The sequence below is a fragment of the Lynx canadensis genome, chromosome D4, assembly GCF_007474595.2.
Source record: "Lynx canadensis isolate LIC74 chromosome D4, mLynCan4.pri.v2, whole genome shotgun sequence".
In the NCBI taxonomy this organism is placed as follows: Eukaryota; Metazoa; Chordata; class Mammalia; order Carnivora; family Felidae; genus Lynx; species Lynx canadensis.
In genome coordinates, this window is record NC_044315.2 from 91,750,776 (window position 1) to 91,767,468 (window position 16,693).

The window sequence follows — 16,693 nt, forward strand, 5'->3', positions numbered from 1 at the left end:
AGGTGGCCCATCCACCTGTCCCGGACCCGAGCCGGGCCTGATCAATCACCTATCCTATAACGCTGACCCACAGCCAGGCCTGGCCCGCCAGCCACCACCCCTCGTCCAAAGTCCAGGGCAACTCTGCTGCTCGCTTGGCTTGGGACAATTTTGCAACCGCCGCTTGTCTCTGAGTGCAGGGCCAGGAGAGGCCCGGGCTGCCTCGGCCGCTGCCCTGGGGCCACAGCAACCGCTGTGTCCCCGGTGCACCTCATGTCTAGTGCTCTGAGGACGCTGTGGCCACGCTCCGTCTTCACTCCGTCTGACCTGTCCTTCGCCTCACTGAGTGATGCAGCCTGGCCCCAGGCTGCTGGCCTGGCCCACCGTGTGCTGAGTGAGCAGGCTGGGCCCCCTGCCCTTGGCCCGAGCACCATCCAGCGAAGCCTTGCACCTGTGGGGCGACCTTCCTTGGTGGGGGGCGGGGGGGGGGGAGGGGCGAGCAGGGGAGTGAGTGGTCTCTCCTCTGGGCAGACACTGAACGGCCTAGGTCCAGAGTCAGACCGAAGGCTTCTGTGTGGCCCAAGGCAGGCTGACGCCCCTCTGTGGGTCCCAAGGTCCCCAGCAGTCACATGGAGGCAGGCATTCCTGCCCAGGGGAGCTGGGCACTGTGCAGCTGGCAAGCCGGAGGCTCAGGGACATCTCAGAAAGCGACGGAGCGGAGGGATCCAGGAGTTCTGGAGGGCAGGGTGCAGACAGCCAGCCATTCTGGCTTGCCTCTGAAGGCGGTGGGCACCCCTCCCCCGGGAGCAAGCAAGCCGGAGCTGGACAGGCAGGTGCTTGCGAAGGCCCTGGATCCCCTCCCCAGGGGCCCTCACGAGCCACGGGGCTTGGCACAACCCTGTTGCTTACCCAGCACTTTTTGCCCACCTCACCTGTGCTAGGCTCATTTGGGGGCATTGGAGAGCACAGACAGGCACGGGCAGGCAGGGGTGCACGGGGGCACCGGAGCATACCTGTAACCCCTGTTTTAGCGATGAGGAGGTGAGGTCACCCGCCCCAACACCCAGGGTTAATGGGGCCTCGGGGTCCACAGCACTGCTCTGCGGCCCACACGCTTGGCGGCCCCGGCGGCCAAGAAGCCAGAGGCGGTGGGCGGTCCCTCCCGGCGGGGTGGGGGGCGGCGACAGGGGCGGGCCGGGGGCGGGCCGGGGGGCGGGCAGCTCGGTTCCGGCTGGGCTGCTGCTGAGGGGGAAGGAAGGGACGGCACCCTGCAGCCCCTGGGCCAGGCACTGGCAGGGGGCGCCAAGCGGAGCAGTGGCCGGCTGGAGGCACCCCCCCCACCCCGGGAGGGGCAGGGCCCGGGCCCTCCCCTGGGCGGGCGGGGTTGGGACAGATCAAGACTTCTCTCCGCCTCCGGCTGCAGGAACCTTCGGGCTGCGAGGGCGCGAGCCCTCCTCCACCAGGCGGAGGCTCCGTCCACCTCCTTCACCCCACAGCCCCTGAGGAGCGCTCCTCTGGCTCCGGCTTCACAGCTCAGGTGACGTTGTCGCTCAAGTCCCCACCCCGTCCTAATGCCCCCGCGCCCTGGGCTGCGCCGCGCCCTCACCCCGGGGAACACACGGGCCACGCTGCTGACCGGGCGGGAGAGGGTCAGCGGGGCCGAAGAGCGAGTTCACGTCGAAGCAGCTGCTTCGGGTGGGGGGAGCACCGGCGGCCCCGTGGCACTGGGAGAGCCCCAGGCCCCGCCCCCGCCCCCCGGGAGTCCCCGCGGGTCACCGGAGGGTGGGGAGGGGGCACGTGGCGGCCCCCGGGGCGGGAGGCACTCGAGCTGGCAGGACGGGAGCGGGGAAGGGGCAGCGCGGGCGGGCGCGGGGGCGGATGCCCAGCCTTGAACGTGCCCCACAGCCACGTGACGCCGACCTTCCACTGGCAGGGCGCCACTGTTGGGGGTTCCTGGAAGATTAGGGCACTTTGGAGACAGAAGGTAAGTTCAGATACGTGGCCGGGGAGCCCCTCTGTGGGCAGGAGGCAGGTGGGCCTTTAGACTGGGGGGCAGAGGGACTGAGGTGCCTTGTCGCCCCCACCCCGCTGGGGGGGGGGGGTGGGGCGCCCGGGCAGCCCTGAGCAGCCGGAGAGCTGGGCCCCTCACCGGCGGCCCCACTGTTGAGGTGGAACAGGTGTGGCGGCGAGGCTCCCCTCCCGCAGACCAGGTCCCGGGAGAGCCTGCAGGCCTGGGCTGTGCTCGGCCACTCGGCCGCCCTGTGACCTTGGCCACCTTAGCCTTCCAGCACCTTGCTCTCCTCCCCTGTAAAATGGGGACAGCGGTCATACTGACCTGAGAGCGTTTCTCGGTTGCTGAAGGAGGAAGTTTGGCACCTGGCACACTCTTGGAGACAGGTCTACTGTTTATTTTATTTATTTGTTATTTATTTATTTTTAAATTTTAGTGTTTATTTATTATTGAGAGACAGAGAGACAGAGCATGAGCACGGGAGGGGCAGAGAGAGAGGGAGACACAGAATCCGAAGCAGGCTCCAGGCTGCGAGCTGTCAGCACAGAGCCCGACACGGGGCTCGAACTCACAAACCACGAGATCATGACCTGAGTTGAAGCCGGACGCTCAACCGACTGAGCCACCCAGGCGCCCCAGGGGTCGACTTTTTAAATTAAATTAACCAGGTCATAAATATCAGTCATGACTATGACTGTAGGTGGCACTCGTGCACCTCACATTCACGACTAAATCCCTCTTGCTTGTCCTACTGACCCCAGAAGGGGGCCCGGGAGGCCCCTCCCAGCGGTCCTGTCCTCCCCGTGGTGGGCAGGATACATCCCCAGGGAGACACCTCTTGGCCCCTTTGCTCCTTAGGAGGGGGGCCTCCTGTCGTGTTCTTGTAATTATGTGACTTTTCTGGTTGGGAGGGCTTCCTGAAGGAGGAGGGATTTGAGGTGAGCCCTGAAGGCCCCTGGGGGACACCGAGGAGGAGGCAGAGGGGCAGGGAGGGGGCTTCCCCTCCCCCCACGCCCCACCCCCACGCTCCCGTCTGTGTGCCCAGGTGACTCCTTCACTGCGGCCCCTGCCCCAGGCCCTCTGGGGACTGACACCTCCCTCGGTCTCCCCCCCCCCCCCCCCCCCCCGCTGCCAAACCTGTCCCATCACCACACCGTGCCGGGGGCTCTTCCTGCAGACCTGTGGGACGCGGGGCGCGGTGCTCAGGAAGATACTCTGCCCCGTGTCCTGAGCCCCCTCCCCCTGCAGCCTGCCTCTCCCCCTCCGGAGGTCATCTCTCTGGGTCCTGGATCCCCCCGACACCTGAGCTCCTGCTTGTCCTCAGCGCTCAGGTCCCCTCCCCGCTCCCTGCCCTCCCTCACCGGTGACCCTACTTCCCCAGGTCTCCTATCGGCCCCCTGCTCCCCACCTCCCCTGTGCCCCTGACACCCCCCATCCCCCAGCCCAGGGCCGGTGCTCTGTCACAGCCCGGTTCACTGTCCGTGTCCGTCCACGGAGGGTGAGGAGAGACGGACAGAAGCAGGCCACTGTCGGTGGCAGGTGGCAGGGTTAGCAAGCAAGGGGCCTCGCAACGAGGCCCGTCTCGGGGCCGGGAGACAGTGGGTCTCTGCACCCACCTACCAGATCTTAGTTTCTGCAGCGGCCTTACGGGGCCCAGTCACTTGAACTGTCCAGAGGGTCTCAGTGACGCTTTGCTCCCTCGAGCCTTCGTTCCTGAAAACGGCTCCCATTGTGGGAAGGGGGGCAGAATGTACATTCCCGGGATGTGGGAGGGGGTGAGGGGCCTCTGACTGCCTGGGTCCAGCTCGTGGGTCAACCTGCAGTCATGTCCCCTCGATGACCTACTCCAGCAGCCTGCCCCTGGGCTGGCAGGGACCTCCTGCCTCCCACCAAGGTCGCCCTGGGCTCGCCAATGCCCACAGGCCCTCAGTCCCTGAGCACTGGGCTGCAGGTGCACTCGGGGCCCCGGGGAGGCGGAGGAAGGAGGGCCTGGAGGGTATGGGAGGCTGTCCCCCCGGGTATCACCTGGTGCCGCCCCCACCCCTCCGCGCCCCAGCCAGCCCTGGCTCTCTCCCCAGCTCCCTGCGGTGCTGAGTCTGGAGTCCCCATGGCCTCGCTGAGCAGAGCCCTGCGTGTGGCCGCCACATGCCCTCGCTGGAGCCGGACGCGGGGCCTGGGGCTGCGCGCCCTGACCGGCCAGGCCGGCCCCACCGCCGAGAAGAGCGTGCCATACCGGCGGACCCTGAAGGACCCCCAGGGCCCCTCGACGGCGGCCCGGGGCCCAAGCCAGCCCCTGCCCAGCACAGCCAATGTGGTGGTCATCGGCGGGGGCAGCTTGGGCTGCCAGACCCTGTACCACCTGGCCAAGCTGGGCGTGAGCGGGGCAGTGCTGCTGGAGCGGGAGCGGCTGACCTCCGGGACCACCTGGCACACGGCAGGTAGGGGCCGGGGCAGGGGGTGCTGGAAGGGGCTGATTCCGGGTTGGCAACCCGAGGCAGCCGCGCTGGAGGAGGAGGGACACGGAAGACGCGGGCTCACCCGAAGGTGGGGGGTCCTCCTGGCCCCCCACGTCTCTGAAGAGCAGAGGCGGGGAGGAGGGAGCGGGGCTGTCACCGGAGCTGGGGCCCAGACAGCTGTCTGTTCCGAGAGCGGAAACCCCTCCCCAGACAGAGCCACCGTGGATGAGGGGGGTCCTCCGGCGGGTCTAGAGCACAGACGGGGGAGGAGCCATCGGGGTGATGCAGAGCGGTGTCCTCCGTGGGCACCAGGTGCGTCCGTGAGTCTCAACCTGCTAGCTAGCCAGTGGGCACGCATGAAGCGCCTACGGTATGCACGCAGCCGACCCTCTGCCTTAACCCCGGGTCCTGGGTTAAGTTTGCCAGTTTCTGGGGGGTAAACACCCCCACCTTGGCTAATGTCATGCTGCCAGCGTGAGGTCACTGGACGTGGAGTTGGGAAGCAGTCCGGGCCTCGCGCTCAGGCCTGCACACCGCTGCCTCTGCCTTCCCACCGTCCCGTCGCTGTGAGACCGGCCTCAGCCCTGGCCACCCACGCCCCACGCTCTGCTCTGAATGGAGCAGCTTTGCTGCTCGATAGCCTGCACCTGGGCTTGTCGGTCCTGGGTCGGGGTCCTGGCCCCATCGCCACCTGCTCTGCTGTCCCGAGAGTGGAACTGTTTGGTGCCATTTGATGTCACCGTAAGCTAATCATGCTGACCCCAGGGGCTGCTCTGTCAGCCTGTGACAGGCTGAGCCCTGGGCTTGGCACGCAGAAAGTGTTCGTAAATAGGACCTTCGATAGTGCCACACTCTGAGGTGCTCAGGGGCCAGGAGCCCGGTCCGCAAATCATCTTGGACCCTGTGATTTGTTTTTAAATTTTATTTATTCTTAGAGAGAGAGAGAGAGAGAGAGAGAGAGAGAGAGCGTGCACAGTGGTGGTGGGGTGGGGGTGGAGAGAAAGAGAGAGAATCCCAGGAAGGCCTCTCGCTGTCACCACAGAGCCCGACGTGGGGCTCAAGGTGGGGCTCGGCCTCACGAGCCACGAGATGGTGACCTGAGCCCCAGTCGGATGCTTAACCGACCGAGCCCCCCAGGCGCCCGGCGCTGTGATTTCTTGCTCATCTGCCTCTCCAATCCCCCATGGCCTTCAGAGGAAGACCCAGGCCCGCCGCCTGTTCCTTGGGAGCCCGGGGCCTGCCGGGAGGGAGGAAGGGGTGCCCCACCGCCTTGCCGGGAACTGATGGTGCCCCGCCCCTTCCCGGCCAGGCCTGCTGTGGCAGCTTCGGCCCAGCGACGTGGAGGTGGAGCTTCTGGCCCACACCCGGCGTGTGGTGAGCCACGACCTGGAGGAGGAGACGGGGCTGCACACGGGCTGGATCCAGAATGGGGGCCTGTTCATAGCATCCAACCGGCAGCGTCTGGATGAGTACAAAAGGCTCATGTCGGTGGGTGGGAGCTCGGGCCTGGCACCGGCGGGGCGGGGACGGGACGGCACGGCTCAGGGAAGGAGCCCTTGCTGGCGGGCCGCCTGGGACAGGCGAGCCTTGGCATGCTCGCCTTCAAAATGGGACCGTGTTGTGGAGCACGGTCGCCGAGCCCCGGACACGGGGGAGGCCCCACAGTGGAGCTGTTACCGTCACCGGGCTGTGCTCAGGGGAGGCAGGATCAGTAGGAGGTCGCATTCACCAGGAGGCGTCCCCGACAAGGAGAAAGCTTTATGCTGCTGAAGAGCCTTGTATTGAGGTGGGGACATGGGTGAGGCCGGCTTCTCCAGCCATCGGTCCCCTTATAGAGCACCGACTGAATGCCCGCTCAGGGCGCAGTGAGCAGTGTGGCCAGCAGGGGCTCATTGTCACAGGGATGCTGAGTCCCCTGGGACCCCAGGCTGCAGGCAGGGGCAGCTGGCTTCACCAGGGCAGGTGTGGGTTCCTGGGCAGAGGCGCTGGCCCCATTCGGCCTCACCCTGCCCCTGGGCTCGCTCGTCAGCTGGGACCGAGGCCTCCAAAGAAAGCCCCGGCCCCAGCCTTCCAGCCCAAGTTCCCAGCAGCTCCCAGAAGCCTCAGCCACTTTCATTCTGAGACAGAGAATCCGATTGGCTCAGCTTCTTTCTAGTTGGGTGGGGCGTGTCCCCTTGTGATACCTGGGGACACTTGATTGGCTGCCCGTGGGCCAATCAAATGTGCCGGTGTGGCCAGTCCTGCTAAGCCAGGGGCCTGGGACCCAGGATCGGGTTGGCCTCCTGGGAGCTGGTCCGACTGGGGAGTCTGGTCCTCAAGCCCAAAATGTTTGTTTCTGTAAGAAGCCCCTTCCTCACCAGAGACTGGTCTGAGCCCGTTAGGGGTGTCAACCACATCAGCCATTGTCACCCCATGTCCCCAGGGGAACTTCCTGGAGGAGGCAAGGTTGGAGCTGCAGCTCGGAGGCCCGGAGGCCCAGACGGGGGGGAGAGCGGCCAGAGGATATCTGCTCCCCGAGGGCTGACTTACTTGCCTTTGGGTCCCTCTAGTTGGGCAAGGCGTATGGCGTGGAGTCCCACGTGCTGAGCCCGGCCGAGACGAAGGCACTGTACCCGCTGATGAACGTGGACGACCTGTACGGGACCCTGTATGTGCCGCACGACGGTACGATGGACCCGGCCGGCACGTGTACCGCCCTCACCAGGGCTGCTGCTGCCCGGGGAGCCCAGGTACCAAAGGCCGCCTGGCCCTGTGCCCCCCGCTCCTGGCCCCAGGAACCCCAAGAGCCCAAGGAAAGGAAACAGGTGCCATTCTCTCTGCTGTGTGACCTTGGGCCGGGGACGGCCTCTCTGAGCCTTTTGATCTGCTCCCGCAAAGGTGGGCCGTGCCTCGGGGGATGTCAGCCCTCCTTCCTTCCCCAAGGCTCTGGCCGTGCTAGACAAGGGAGTCCTCTCCAGATCTCTTCTTGTGTTTCTCGTCTTTTATCCGAGATAAACACAGAGTTGTAGAACTTATTGGAAAGGACAGAAAAGCAAAAGAGAAGGAATGAAAATCACCAAGAGGGGAAAAATGTTGAGATTTTAGTTTGACCCCAAATACGTGTTTAGGAAGATACACTTGTATACAACGTGGAAGCAAGCCACACTGATCGGTGACCTTTTTACCGAAGGACTAGACCACAGACACCCGTTAGCGACTCGAGCCTTGCTTTTTAAAAGCCACTTTGTGGGGCGCCTGGGTGGCGCAGTCGGTTAAGCCTCCGACTTCAGCCAGGTCACGATCTCGCGGTCCGTGAGTTCGAGCCCCGCGTCGGGCTCTGGGCTGATGGCTCGGAGCCTGGAGCCTGTTTCCGATTCTGTGTCTCCCTCTCTCTCTGCCCCTCCCCCGTTCATGCTCTGTCTCTCTCTGTCCCAAAAATAAAATAAAACGTTGAAAAAAAAATTAAAAAAAAAAAAAAAAAAGCCACTTTGTGAGAAAGAGCCCCGGGTCTGGGATCAAGTTCCCCAAGTCAAGGAGCTCCTGGGGCTAGTTTCCAGCGCCGTGGTCTCCCCACTTCCCCGACGGTGCCCCAGGTCCCATCCAGGCGAGGCGGGGGGACATCAGGGGTGATCAGCACCCTCGGGGAGCCCTGCATGGCTCTGGAAGCAGCCCCTCTCGCTCCCAGGTCATCGAGAACTGCCCCGTGACCGGCATCCGTGTGCGGACCGACGACTTCGGGGTGCGGCGGGTCGCAGCCGTGGAGACAGAGCACGGCTCCATCCAGACGCCCTGCGTGGTCAATTGTGCAGGTGAGCAGGACTGTCCCCTGGCTCTCGGGTGGCCACGCTGGCTGCTCCCTCAGCCGGGCCTTTCTCTGGGGGGGGCGGGGAGGGGCCTGGGTGTGACGTAGAGGAATCGCCCCGGGACAGAGGTGCCTGCACAGGCGCCCCGCCCCTCCAGGCACAGCAGCGCTGACCTATCCCTGCTCTGCCCGCAGGAGTGTGGGCCAGCGCCGTGGGCCGGATGGCCGGAGTCAAGGTCCCGCTGGTGGCCATGCACCATGCCTACGTCGTCACCGAGCGCATTGAGGGGATCCAGGTACATAGACTGTGGGAGGCGCAGGGACCTGGCTCTGAGCCCTAGCACTTGGCGGGTGGCTCGCCACCCTGAGCCTCAGCCACCTCATCTGTGAAATGGGCATCATAACCCCGGGTGTTTGGGGTGGGGTGACGGTTAAATGAAGTAACACGGGTGTGACCCTGCTGGTGCGACTCCCTTGACCCTCGGGGCACAGCTCCGCACTGACGCCCAAGGTTGTCCTGCCTGGTGCAGTCAGTCAGTGCTTCGGCATGTTCTGTGCCCCAGGTACCTCTTCGGGGGACCCTCATGTGTCTGCGTCCCCCAGATATGCCCCGGGTGACAGTCCTGGCAAGGATTCCCCACCCTCGGGTCCTCCCCAGGGAGACCCCTCCACCCCTCCAGCTTCCGTCCTTCTACCCCTTCATCCCTCCCCCTCTCTTTCGCCTCTCCCTCCCTCCACCCCTTCACCCCTCCCTCCACCCCTCCCTCCAGCCCTCCAGCCCTCAGGCCGACCACCCTCCAGCCCTTGTCCTTCTACCCCTCCACCCCACCACCCTCCCTTCGCCCCTCTCTCCCTCCCTCCACCACTACACCCCTCCACCCCTCCCTCCGCCCCTCCACCCCTCCCTCCAGCCCTCCCTCCACCCCTCCCTCCACCCCTCCCTCCAGCCCTCCAGCCCTCTAGCCCTCCAGCCCTCCACCCTCCAGCCCTCCATCCTTCTACCCCTTCATCCCTCCCCCCTCCCTTTCTCTGCTCCCTCCCCCCACCCCTCCACCCTTCCCTCCACCCCTTCCTCCCTCCCTCCACCCCTCCCTCCAGCCCTCCAACCTCCAGCCCTCCACCCTCCAGCCCTCCATCCTACCCCTCCACCCCACCCCCCTCCCTTCGCCCCTCTCTCCCTCCACCCCTCCCCCCTCCCCCTCCCTCCCCCCTCCCTCCCTCCACTCCTCCACTCCTCCCCCTCCCTTCGCCCCTCCCTCCTTTCACCCCTCCACCCCTCCCTCACTCCCGCCCTCCAGCCCTCTGTCCTACCCCTTCATCTCTCCCTCCCTCCCTCATCATCCATCTGTTTATTAACCCATTTACCTACCATTCCATGTAACCCTCCCTCCTTCACCCTGCTCACACCCTGCAAACATCGCTGCGTCTCAGGCCCTATCCTAGAAACCAGGGCTGTGACGTGACGGAGAGAAGGACCCAGTTCTTGTCTGGGTGAAGCTGAGGGGAGGTACAGACAGGCAAAGGAGCAAATCCGGAGCAGGCTGATGGGGGCGCAATGGCAGTGGTGGGGCAGGGCTCTGAGGAGGCCGGCACAGGGCTTCTTCCCGGACTCCCAGCCCAGGGAGGGAGTGCAGGAAGAGGGCAGGAGGAGGGCGGTGCGGGACCCACGGGCAGTTCAGAGAGGGGCCTGACGGTGGTGGTGGGAGAGTGGGAGGTGGGACCCCGCAAAGAGGGTCTTGGGAGCCTCCTCCCTGCCCTGGAAGAGCCTGGCTTCCCTCGTCAGTGGTTGGCTGCTAGGTGGCCTCCCCACCACTCCTGCCCCTGCCCCTGTTTGTGGACGAGTTTAATGTGATCCCGCCGAGGCCTCCAAAGGGCTGCTCTGTGCCACGTGCTCCCTGATTCTGTGGGGAGGACTCCCCGGGTGGCCGCCAGGGGTCGCCCTCAGGCCACCGTGGGCTCAGACCACAGCTGGGGAAAGCTGGGGACAGCCTGTGGGCAGGACAGGGGCTGTGTCCCGGGGAGGGATCACTCTCCTTGGGTGGCCACAGGGCTGTGCTACCCTGGGCACCCCTGAGGGTCTGACCCAGGCCTGAGTCCAGGCCAAGCAGTGCCCCCAGCTCCTCTGTGACCTGGCGCCTTCCCTCTCTGGGCCTGGTGTCTGTGGCTGACAAACAGAGTGCCCAGTGCTCTCTGCTGGTCTGGCTTTCCCACCAACCTCTGCCTGCTTCTGCAGAAGCTATTCTGCCCGGGCACAGAGCGATGGGAAAGCCCAGGCTCGGGGGCTGCACTTCAGCCCCCAATAACGCAGCCAGGAAAGTCATAGTGCTGGGTGGGCCTCAGTTTCCTTTTCTGCAAAACGAGCGATAACCATATGGACTGCACAGGGCTGTGTGAGGTGAAGGGCCAAACACGGTGCTTGGCCTGTAGCCGGTGGTGAGGATGACGATGACCAGGACCAAGGGGGCACAGAGGGGTCTGGCCAGCTGGTGCTTCAGAGGAAGAGATTAGGGAAAGCTGGAACGATCCGGAAGGCTTCCCAGAGGAAGTGGCCAACAGGTTTTGGATGGATGGGGGGCAGGAGAAATAATGCAAGGGAGTGGGCTGAGGTCCGGAGGCAGGGACATCAGTGGGACAGGGTCATACCTGTGGGCGGGGGGGGGGGGGGGCTCCTGCGTGGAGATGGCAGTGAGAGTGCCCAGAGGACGCCTTGGGGCTGAACTGAGCATGTGCTGGGCACTCAAGGCAGCTCAGTGTGCTGGGGCCAGGAGCTGGGGACACTGATCCTGCTGGAGCAAAAGTCTGGGACTTCCCTGGCCACCAGGTGTCCCCACTGTCCTGCTCTATGGAGCTCCAGAGTTTCTGTTTCGCTTGTAGAGTGGTAGTGACAATGGAAGTAATGATATGATGATTACCGTTTCCGAAGTGCTCCGTTACGGAGAACTTCTTACACGTTCTTGACAACAGTCCTTCGACTGTTGTCTTCGACAACAGTCCTCCTAGTTGTCCAGCTAACTAGGAGACTGGAGCGGGAGGGAGGGGCATCCACCAGGTTATCCCTTTTGGTCTCTGCGTGGAGACGGGGCAGAGGAGTCCCACATCATGTGCCCGTCTCCAGGGTAAGTGGTCCATGAGGGAAGGCAGCTCCTCCAGAGCCAAAGAGCAGCAGGGGACATGGCATCTCCTGACTCTTGGTCACTTTCTAAAGTGATTTTGGTTTGTTTTTGGTGAAATCAGTAGGCAGTGTTCACAATATAATGACAATGTAAATATTGTTAACTCCTGAGCAAAATAGTGTCTGACTTTTGTGTTTCCTGGAGTTATTGTTTTCCAGTTGCTCAGTTTTCTATGTAACTGTCACTAATTCTATCTATCTATCTATCTATCTATCTGTCTATCAACATTACCTTCATCCCCCCAAACCCCATACCCATTTTCAGTCACTCCCCATTTCCCACCCAACCCTCAGTCTTAGATAATCACTAATCTGATTTCTATCTCTATAGGTTTTCCTATTCTGGACATTTAATAAAATGAAATCATACCATATATGACCTTTTGCGTCTGACTTCTTTCACTCAGTATGACATTTTCAAAGTTCATCCATGTGGTGCATATATCAGAATTTCATTCCTTTCAATGGCTAACTAATATTCTATCCTAGACCACCTTTTATTTGTCCAGTCATCTGTTGATGGACATTTGAGTTGTTTCCACTTTTTGGCTGTTATGAATAATGCTGCTATGAACATTCATGAACATGTTTTTGTGTTGACATATGTGTTCATTTCTCTTGAGTAGATATCATGGAGTGGAATTGCTGAGTCACATAGTAACTCTATGTTTAACTGTTTGAGGAACTGTCAGATTGTTTTCAAAGCACATGCACTGTTTTACGTTCCCACGCACAGTGGGTGAGGGTTGTGACTTCTCCAAGTCCTCGCCACCACTGGTGATTCTCTCTCTTTGATCCCAGCCATCCTAGTGGGTGTGAGGTGGGATCTCACTGGGGTTTCGAGCTGCATTTCCCTACTGGCTAATGATGGCGAGCGTCTTCCCATGTGCTTACTGGCCATTCGTGCATCTTCTTTGGAGAAATGTCTATTCAGACACCTTGCTCATTTAAATTGGGTTACTGGTCTTTGTATTGAGTTATAAGAGTTCCTGTTATATGCTGGGTACAAGTCTCTTATCAGATTTATGCCTTCCAGATACTTCCTCCCATTCTGTGGGTTGTCTTTTCCCTTTCTTGATGGAGTTGTTGGCAGCACAAAACGTCTTGATTTTGGTGAAATCCAACTTACGGATTGTTTCTTTTGTTGCTTGTACTTCTGGGGTCATATTTCAGAAGGCATCTCCTAACCCAAGGCCACAAAGACTTACTCCCATGTTTTCTTCTAAGAATCGTATAGTTTAGCTCTTACTCTTAGGTCTGGGACCCACTTTGACTATGGTTCGTGTATGGTGTGAGGTAGGGGCCCAGCCTCCTTCTCTGCGTGTGGCTGTCCAGCTGCACGGGCACCATGTGTTGACGACCGTGGCTTCCCCCTCGCCCGGCCTTGGCATCCTTGTGGAAAAGCAGTGACCATAAACATGCGGGTTTATTTCCGGACTCTCAACCCCATTCCAGTGATCTATATGCGTATCCTTGTGTTAGTGTCTTGATTACAATGGTTTTGTAGTGAGTTTTGAAATCAGGAAGCGTGAGTCTCCCAGCTTGGTCCTTCTTTTTCAAGATGGTTTTAACTATTCTGGGTCCCTTGCATTTCCATATGAATTTTAGGATCAGTTTGTCGATTTCTGCCAAGAAGCCCGCTGCGATTTTAACGGCGATCGTGTTGAATCTGGATCCGTTTGGAGAGCACATCATCTTAGCAATATCAAGTCTTCATTTTGTAATCATGGGATGTCTTTCCACTCGTTCAGGCCTTCTTTAATTTCTTTCAAAAATATTGCTGAGTTTTCAGAGTACAAGTTTTGCACTTTTGTTAAATTTGTGGGTATTGTTAAATTCTTTTTGATGACGTAGGTGGAATTATTTTCTTAATTTCATTTTTTTTTTTTTTGCTCATCATTAGTGAAGTGAAGAAATACAATAATTTTTGTCTGTTACACATTGATCTTGTATCTTGCCACCTTATTGAACTATTTTGTTAGTTGTAACAGTTTTTTAGTGGGTTCCTTAGGGGTTTCTATATGTAAGATCACGTCATCTGCAACAAGAAAGTTTTGCTCCTTCTTCCAATGTTAATGCCTCTCATTATTTTTTCTTGTCTAATTGCTGCCTCAGCTAGAACCTCCGATATGATGCTGAGTAGAAGTGGTGAGGTAGACATCCTATCATTAGGCTAACCTTAAAGGAAGAGCTGAAAATAAGTATGTTTTAGCTGTGGGTGTGTCTTAGGTACCCTTTGTCAGGAAGTTCCCTCCTATTTCTAGATTGCTGAGTGTTTTTGTCATGAAGGGTGTTGGAAATCCTTTTTCTGCATCTATTGAAATGATTGGTTTTCATCCTTTAGTCTGTTGCTATGGTGTATCGCAAGGATTTATTTTCAGATATCAAGCCAACCTTGCATTCCTGGGATAACCCCCATTAGGTCATGGCATACACTCCTCTTGTATGCTGCTGGGTTCAGTTGGCTGGTATTTTGTTGAGGTTATTTGCATGTATGTTCGTAACTGTCACATTTCCGCCCCCCCCCCCAACATTTCAACATGTCTGTCAACTAGCTCTCAATAGTATGTTCTGCACAACTCGTGCATACCAGAGAAATCACATACGGTCTCTATGTCCCATTCTCCCTGCCCCGGAGGAAGCCTTCTGCTCTTCTGAGTGGCTCTTTTCTGGGCTGTCTGCCTCTTGGCCTCTGCTCAGCTCTGACTCTGGGGCCGTCTTCACGCCTCTTCTGTTTGGATCCTTGGTGTGCATGCGCTCTGGTTGCTTACTGAGAAGGGGCACATGGGAAGTAAAATGTTTTTGTGTTCATCCATGTCTGAAATAATCCTTATTCTTTCCGGACACTTGATTGAGGGATTGACGGCGTCTAGAATTCTCCATCTAAAATTGTCTGTGGGGGCGCCTGGGTGGCGCAGTCGGTTAAGCGTCCGACTTCAGCCAGGTCACGATCTCGCGGTCCGTGAGTTCGAGCCCCGCGTCAGGCTCTGGGCTGATGGCTCAGAGCCTGGAGCCTGTTTCCGATTCTGTGTCTCCCTCTCTCTCTGCCCCTCCCCCGTTCATGCTCTGTCTCTCTCTGTCCCAAAAATAAATAAACGTTGAAATAAAAAATTATTTAAAATTGTCTGTGGATAGGGCGCCTGGGTGGCTCAGTCGGTTAAGCACCAGACTTCAGCTCCGGTCGTGATCTCACAGTTTGTGAGTTCGAGCCCCGCGTCGGGCTCTGTGCTGACAGCTCGGAGCCCAGAGCCTGCTTCGGATTCTGTGTCTCCCTCTCTCTCTGCCCCTCCCCCGTTCGTGCTCTGTCTCTCTCTGTCTCAAAAATAAATAAACGTTAAAAAAATTTTTTTAAAAATAATAAATAAAATAAAATTGTCTGTGGAATTTTGGAGACTCCACTCCAGGTCCTTCGGCCTCCAGGATGCGATTCCCATGTTTCACCCCAGCATGCCTCAGTGCCGGCCTGTCCATTCATGGGGCGTGATAGGACTCCTTTAATATGGAGATTCATGACTTTCAGTCTGAGAAGTTGTCCAGGTTCATTGCTCTGATGTTCCTCTACTCCATTTCCTCTGTCTTTCTGGAACCCCCGATAAGGTGGATGTTGGACCTTTAGGGTTGACCTTATGATTTCGTTATTTTTTCCTTTCCCGATTTCCATTTCTTCATCTTGTTTAGCTTCCTATATGGAAGATGGTCTTATCCAACCCGCCTGTTGCATTTTTCATTTTGATGATCATCTCCTGTTTCGAGACCTCTTTCTTGATCTGGGATTGTTCCTTTTCCATGGCACCTTATTTCACGGACCCAGTCTTGCCACAGCTCCAAAGTCCCCGGTTTCGCTTTTAAGTCCACAGGCCGACTGGAGGCTTGGAGAGGGAGGGCATCTCACAGGGGGTGAGGGTGAGCCATCCTTTTTGGCGAGCGGCCCTGGTGTCAGCATCTGGAGCCTTCCACGGGCCACTTCGTGTCTCCACAGTAGGGTCCCCGGGCTGCTGTCTAGGGGGAACAAGAGCCCAGTCCTCACCACCCCGAACCTGGAGACTCACTTCTCCAGCCCGTGGGGCTGTCCCCAGGCTGGGCCTTAGCTGGGGAGGATGGAGGGGATCTGGGCCCACTGCTTTGAAGAGACCCTGGCCTGTCTTCCCGTTCACACACATTCTCTTTGTCTCCCACTCACACATGTGCACACGCATGCACACATTCTCACATTCACACGTGTGTGCACACACACAATGCACTCTGCCCGTCGGCCCCTGCAGAGGGAGCTGGGTTGTCACAAGCTACGGATTGGAGGGGATGGAGGGTGGCACTGGCTCGACTTGTGCAGTCTCCCCGCCCCGAACCCGAGCTGGGGCGTGGCCTCCACTCCACACCCTCCAGCGTTGGTTCCTTTCTCCTGCGTGTGCTTGTCCCCCTGGCGCGCTTGTCCCCCCGCGGCTCTCCTAGCGTTGTGGGCTACACCTCATCCCTCCCACCTCGCTCTCCTTACGGCTGCTGTTTTATGGGGTTTGGGGAAGGGGAGACTTGAGCGGGGGTGGTTTGTCCACAGTGTAGCCTGAGACCCCGGGTCCACTCTGCCCTCCTACAAAAAGGAGGCACCATAGTCCACCGTGGGCCTGTGCCCCCTGGTGGAGGTACTGGACCCACGGCCCAGCCCTGGCTGACCCTGAGGCCTCTCTGCTCTGCCTTCCAGAACATGCCGAATGTCCGCGACCACGATGCCTCTGTCTACCTCCGCCTCCAAGGAGATGCCTTGTCTGTGGGTGGCTATGAGACCAACCCCATCTTCTGGGAGGAGGTAAGACACAGAGGGATCGGGGAGGGGGGTGGTTCAGGGCTGCGTCTCAGTGTGAAGAAGCCTTCCTCCAGGAAGCCCACCTTCCTGAAGTTCCTCGGGTGCACACCTGAGAAATGGCAGGTCCCTGGGCCCCAGAAGGGCCAACCTGGTTTTCTCTGAACGTGGCACACAGGTAGACCCAGACCTGGGGCAGGGAGAGGGCTGGCCTCAAACAGCAGTAGTTACAGGCTGTGGAGATGTCAAATCCCAGCTTTGGAAGACGACAAAAACATTAAAACCCTGTGTCCACAGCAAACAACCCTGAGCCCGGACCCACGGCAGTGGCGTCTGTCCGGGCCCCGCGGCTCTCCCGGCAGCTTCTGGGGCTGCATGGAAGTCGGGCGGCCCCCTCTGCCCCCTCGAGCACGCCTGGGCCGCCCCCGCTCCTGGGTTCATGCAGACATCGAATGATTAAGTGACAACCTTGGGTCAGATTCTGTTTTACTTCCTGGGG

At 59.5% G+C, this 16,693-nt stretch overlaps 1 protein-coding gene across 1 annotated transcript in view; it reads left to right on the forward strand.

Moving 5' to 3' along the window:
* Positions 1-1,238: 1,238 nt before the first annotated feature.
* SARDH (sarcosine dehydrogenase) overlaps positions 1,239-16,693 on the forward strand; it is a 61,933-nt gene continuing 46,478 nt past the window's right edge. The window contains 8 exon segments of the mRNA XM_030306511.1: positions 1,239-1,516; positions 1,913-1,963; positions 4,069-4,428; positions 5,756-5,934; positions 6,996-7,175; positions 8,111-8,234; positions 8,423-8,523; positions 16,096-16,200. Of these exon segments, the coding sequence (XP_030162371.1) occupies positions 4,098-4,428; positions 5,756-5,934; positions 6,996-7,175; positions 8,111-8,234; positions 8,423-8,523; positions 16,096-16,200 (1,020 nt within the window). The 5' untranslated portion in view covers positions 1,239-1,516; positions 1,913-1,963; positions 4,069-4,097.